Source organism: Entelurus aequoreus, linkage group LG10, assembly GCF_033978785.1.
Source record: "Entelurus aequoreus isolate RoL-2023_Sb linkage group LG10, RoL_Eaeq_v1.1, whole genome shotgun sequence".
Classification (NCBI taxonomy): Eukaryota; Metazoa; Chordata; class Actinopteri; order Syngnathiformes; family Syngnathidae; genus Entelurus; species Entelurus aequoreus.
Window position 1 is genome coordinate 25772083 of NC_084740.1, and position 6000 is coordinate 25778082.

At 38.0% G+C, this 6000-nt stretch overlaps 1 protein-coding gene across 4 annotated transcripts in view; it reads left to right on the forward strand.

The window, feature by feature from the left end:
• The window catches only part of robo1 (roundabout, axon guidance receptor, homolog 1 (Drosophila)), a 687039-nt gene extending 684659 nt beyond the window's left edge, over positions 1–2380 (forward strand). For all 4 annotated transcript variants that reach the window (XM_062060414.1, XM_062060413.1, XM_062060415.1 and 1 more), the window contains 2 exons: positions 1586–1779; positions 1856–2380. In XM_062060414.1, the coding sequence (XP_061916398.1) occupies positions 1586–1779; positions 1856–1870 (209 nt within the window). In that variant the 3' untranslated portion in view covers positions 1871–2380. The remainder of the gene's footprint in view (positions 1–1585; positions 1780–1855) is intronic.
• The last annotated feature ends 3620 nt before the right edge of the window (positions 2381–6000 follow it).

Genomic DNA, 6000 nt, shown 5'->3' on the forward strand with positions numbered 1-6000 from the left:
CCAGCAGAAAATAGACATTAAAAACAAAGAGAAATAGCTAACATAGAAGGTGTCAAGTAATAGACATATATCATCTATTGCTGTATGGCGAGTGATTATACAGCTGGTTGGAGTGCTGAATGAAGGAGTTCTTGAATCGAACACTGTGGGAACGAAGCTGAAGGAGCCTGTTGGAGTATGAACTCCTCTGTCCCTCAATTGTCAGGTGGAGTGGGTGGGCAGGATTGTCCATGATGGCCAGCAGTTTGTCCAGTGTCCTCCTGTCCCTCACTGACACAAACGCCTTCAACTGCGTGCCAATAGTTTGGCCGGCTTTCCGGATCAGTTTATCAATCCGGTTTGAGTCCCTTTTGCTGGCGCTGCCCCCCCAACAAACCACTGCAAAGTACAGGGCACTGGCCACAACAGACTGATAAAATATCTCCAATAGCTTGCTACACACATTAAGGCAGTGGTCCCCAACCTTTTTGTAGCTGAGGACCGGTCAACGCTTGAAAATTTGTCCCACGGACCGGGGGGGTATGTTATTTTTTTTAATTTATTTTTAAGTCAGTGGTCCCCAACCAGTGGTTGGGGACCACTGATGTAGACCACAAGGAATTGTTTTACATTAGAATAATACACAAAGCGTGCTACTATGAACATACCAATCCATTATTTATAAGTTCTAATGTGTTAAAAATTTCAGATATTTTGTTTTTAAAAACAATGGAAATTATGTTTTGAGTAAAGAACAACAGCCTTCCAGCTTGTATTCTTAAGTTATTTCATTTAAGAGGAGAAAACTATAATTTATTGATTTTTGAAATAGGTAAAGCAAGAACGAATATAAAATACAAATGTATTTCAGTTTTAGGAGTTAAATGGTGGAACAAGCTCAGTGATGAGTTGAAGACATGTAGTTCTTTAAGGTTTAAGAAAACCTTGAAAGGTGAAATAATTGAAAATTATAAAATATAGTAACAATTACTTTCATCCCATTGATTTTATTTTTTTTTTTAACGTTGATGTTCCAGGCAATCTTATTTTCAGTGGAGGTATAGGATAGGCAAATATAAGCTTTGGCTTCAGCCTATTCCTTTTTCGGTCATTCTTTTTTATTTTATTTTATTTTTGTGTGTAAATGTGTATGATTGTTAAATATGTATAATCTGTACTGTTAAACTGGTCACACAAAATGGTTAATGGTTGATGGTTGATTATATGACCGAAATAAACTTATTTCATTCATTTAGAAAATAATAATAAAAATATGACCCCTTTAATGCGCCCTATAATCTGGTGCGCCCTATATATGAAAAAGTATCGAAAATAGACCATTTATCGGCAGTGCGCCTAATAATCCAGTGCGCCCTATGGTCCGGAAAATACGGTACTGTATGCTCATGTGTCGATTACATTCACAAGTGGATAAAATAATTTAGTTGCTCTAGTCTAGTGGGAAAATTTGACAAAAACATCCTAAACGCGTCATAATTAAAAAAAGATATATATTTAGACCCATCTAGGTATGCCGTGTTTTTTTAAATCCATATTTTCTAATGTATTTTGACTTCCTGTATGTAATCATTTCTGTTTCCGGCAGGTCCAGAGGACATTCTGCCCTACAGCCGACCACAGTTCCCAGTGGTCAACAGCACCAGAGACCCCAGCTCGTCCAGCTCCATGTCCTCCAGGGGCTCGGGGGGCCGGCGGAGAGGCGAGGCGGCCCACAGGAACCCTGCAGACGTCAGCCTCGGCACCACGGGGGCCTTCCACACAGGAAACGAAGATCTTGAGGTACGCGCCCGGCACCATGTGACCTCCCCCCGCGTGGCCGCCACACCCACGTAAACCTTGTCTTCTCTCCCCCCAGATGGTAGAAAGCTGAAGACAAGGAAGATGTGTTTTGTTGTTTTTCCAATATGTCAGTATTCCACCACCATGTCAGCTGCCGTCAATACTGTACATCCCTCGTCACCGTTTTCCTAATTTATCACTTTCTGAGGCGCGCTCGAGGAGGCCAAACACGAAGGAGGAACGTGGTGCGTTCAAGTACACCCCCAGGGTATTTATGTTGAATTCCAATGCAATATGGAGCGTAATCTTGACATGTTACTGTAAGAAAGAAGCAGAGAGGGCTGGACTTGTGTGTGTAAATAAAGGTGTAGTACATGACGTCCCACAGTGCTACCTCCAATTTGTCTAATTTTATTACGCCAGTAAATATAAATATTTTATCATTTCCATCCATGTTGTAAATTGCAATATTATTTAGCGACCCTGCCCAAGAGCGTACCACTGTGGGATGATTTTTTTTTTTTTTTTTGTAATGCACTGTTATGTTCCGTGTCGTCGATGTTTGCTTTTTTTTTGTTTTACTTTGGTTTTAAAAGCACAATCACTAAACTTTATTTTAAACCATTTTATCTATTAACCTTTTTGTCTTACTGGAGGTTTGACAAAAGAGTCTAGTTAATCCTGATGATGATGATGATGATGAAGGGGGTTAAAGGTGCCGAGACTCCCTCTCCGGTTTGGACGGAAAGTGACAAAAAAAGGACAGTTGATGTGAGTCATAGCTGCAATGTAAATATTTCTTTGGCATTGACCGTAATATCAGCTATTGCACATGAAACTGAAAGTGAAAGAAAGGCTTACGTTGTCTACTAATGCACTTAAAAGAATGTCAAGTCAAAAAAAGAAGAAAAAAAAAAGGCTACACGGGAGTCACTTTGTATGAGGGGAATCGGGAGAGGAAGACGAGTCTTTTGTGGACACAAAAAAAAAAAAAAAAAAAAGGGAGGCGATGAAGCCCCGCCTTTTTAAGGGAGCAAAGGGTGCTGTTGTTTATTCATAGGACATCTGCAAACATTTGTTTCGTAAAGCAAAAAAAAAAAAGGAAAAATAACTAAAAAAAAAAGAAAAGAATGGATGAATAATAAAAGAAAAAAACATTCAACTATTTGTGCTTGTTGTCATTTGTTGATGTTTGATGCAGATTTATTCATTGCTGCCCATTAATTGTCCTTCTTGTTTGCTCGTCAATACGTCGACCTGCTCACCAGGCCCAGGGACCGATCAAAAGAAGAAGCGTGCAAAGGAGAATTTAGTAGCGCAACCTCGGACTTGTGTCTGACTTTGTATATTAGAAGAACCATCAATAATTTGCATTTTTATCCCTTAAAAGTCGAGTAAGAGAGCTCAATAAAAGCATTTACAGTAAGCTGGTGATAATGACATCATATGTGAACAAGTGAGGACTTTGACAAGCTTACAATCTAATTGTCAGATTTTAATAAGATGTAATGTCCATCCATCCATCCTTTTTCTACCGCTTGTCCCTCTCGTGGCCGCGGGGGTGGCTGGAGCCTATCCCAGCTGCATTCAGGCGGAAGGCGGGGTACACCCTGGACAAGTTGCCGCCTCATCATATGCAAGAATGTAAATATTGTGCATTTTAAAAAGTGTGTTAAATGTATTGTTTGTATTATTAGTACAATCTATTAATCGCTGCCTTTCAGTATACATATTAAACTATAATTTTGCTGTGGTTAAACTTAAGTACCAACATAAATAATAATATATGTAATCCACAAATATGCACAATTATTACACAATTGTTATTTTTTTCTATACAGTGGCCATTTTCAATTAATATAATTTTTTTACCGCAATATCATAAAAAAAACAAAACATTTTACCACCGTTTTTTAACATTATTAGAGCGCTCCAGTCTAGACACAAAGACACACCAATTTACTGACCTTTACACTCCTTTAATCTAATATAGAAATGAGTCAATCAATAAGTTGGCCACAATACTGATTGCTTTGGTCTTATGGAGTGACCAATACAACTGTAATATTAATATATTTTTGGGGCCAATTTAGTCATTTTATGCTTAAAATTTAGCCCCAAAATACATAAAATATGCTTAAAAAAATAACATACAGAACTTTTTTAGTTGGCATCATTATGTTTTTTTTGCCATGTATTTCATATATTTTTATTTCAAATATGCAAAAAAAACAAGAGCAATTAACAGCCATTATAACAAAATGAAAACAATGGACAATAAAAAACGAAAAAAAATAAACAAAATAAGCAATGGACTTTCTTTTTCTTTTCTTTTTTTACATATTTGAAAAATGTACATATTTGCATATATAAAACATATTAAGGAATTAAAATATTTTATGATTTTTTTTTCAATATTTTTTTATTTAAAAAACCCCCACACAAATCCAATGTGATATTTTAAAGTTGTGTTCCAATACAGTAATCCCTCGTTTATTGCTGTTAATTGGTTCCGGGCCTAATGGCCAATACTACAGCATTATTAATATGTTTATGCTTAAAATTTAAGCTAAAATATGCCATAGAGCAGGCCTGGGCAATTATTTTGACTCGGGGGGCCAAATTTAGAGGAAAGAAATGTGTCTGGGGGCCGGTATATCTATTTTTAGGAAAACTAATACAAAACCTCACAATAAAGTCTGATTGAATGCTAAAAATGTTATGACAGACCGCCTTAAAAACGGAATGGAATTGTATTGTTTTCTATGAACGATAAAACCCTGAATATTGAGAACATATGACCGTCACACCCCCTCTCAATCGACATATTTCACAATCAAGCCAAATGCAACAAACACAGCGAAATATGAACATGAAGGGTAAAAAAACAAAAAACATCTACAATCTGATACATCTGATACATCACTAAGCTTTAGAACTTTCTTGTAAAAATCTCCTTCCGCGTCTGTCCCTGACACTCGCATTTCAGGCTCTGGAAACACTCTGTGGAAACGCTCCCCACCCACACTGCTTGGTGCCTCGTCTGACCTGCTGTGACGTAGATTACCATAGTAACTAGTAGGGTTGTACGGTATACGGGTATTAGTATAGTACCGCGACACTAATAAATGATAAATGGGTTGTACTTGTATAGCGCTTTTCTACCTTCAAGGTACTCAAAGCGCTTTGACACTATTTCCACATTTACCCATTCACACACACATTCACACACTGATGGCGGGAGCTGCCATGCAAGGCGCTAACCAGCAGCCATCAGAGGCAAAGGGTGAAGTGTCTTGCCCAAGGACACAACGGACGTGACTAGGAAGGTAGAAGGTGGGAATTGAACCCCAGTAACCAGCAACACTCCGATTGCTGGCACAGCCACTCTACCAACTTCGCCACACCGCCCCCAATGAATGAATAATGAATCATATTCGGTACCATACCGCCGCTGAAAAATACCGGTCCGCCACACCCTAAGATTTTTTGTTAAAATAAAGCCAATAATGCAATTTTTTCTGCTCCCCTTTATTTAGAAAAGTATCAAAGTACCGAAAAGTATCGAAATAATATTGGTATCAGGACAACACTAGTCACTAAAATATCATGCAAAAGTGCAGATTTCCAACCATTGAAATACTTTGTATAGTTCAAGATTTAGGGTCATTAGAAAACATCACTGCACATCATAATGGCAGCTACACTTTCCATCTTAAAGATCTAAAAAAAATATTTGGGAATGTCCGGCGGGCCAGATTGAAAAGCTTAACGGGCCGCATGTGGCCCCCGGGCCTTCATTTGCCCAGGTCTGCCATAGAGTGAAGCTGCAGAGAGCGATGTGGAAAGGGGCAACAAACACATTTAATGCTTACAGTCAAGTACTATCATTGCATGCACATTCATTATTATTATTATTACTATTTTACCATGATATGTGTTTCCACCCTTTCTTCCCCCAGGTGTCTTCTAATGGGCACCTTTCTACACGACAACAAATGGTAGTTTGCGTCCATCACTATAATGAGAGCAGGTGATTAATGACGTGGCTGCAGGCATTGTTTACCAGTCATGTCAACGTGCATCGTAATGATGCATTATATGACTTCTATTTATGGAATAGGTAAACATGTAACTTAAAAATGAAGTACACAAATCCAAGTAATAACCAGACGAGGTGACAGCAGCAGTAAAAAAAAAAAAAAAAGAAAAAAAAAAAAA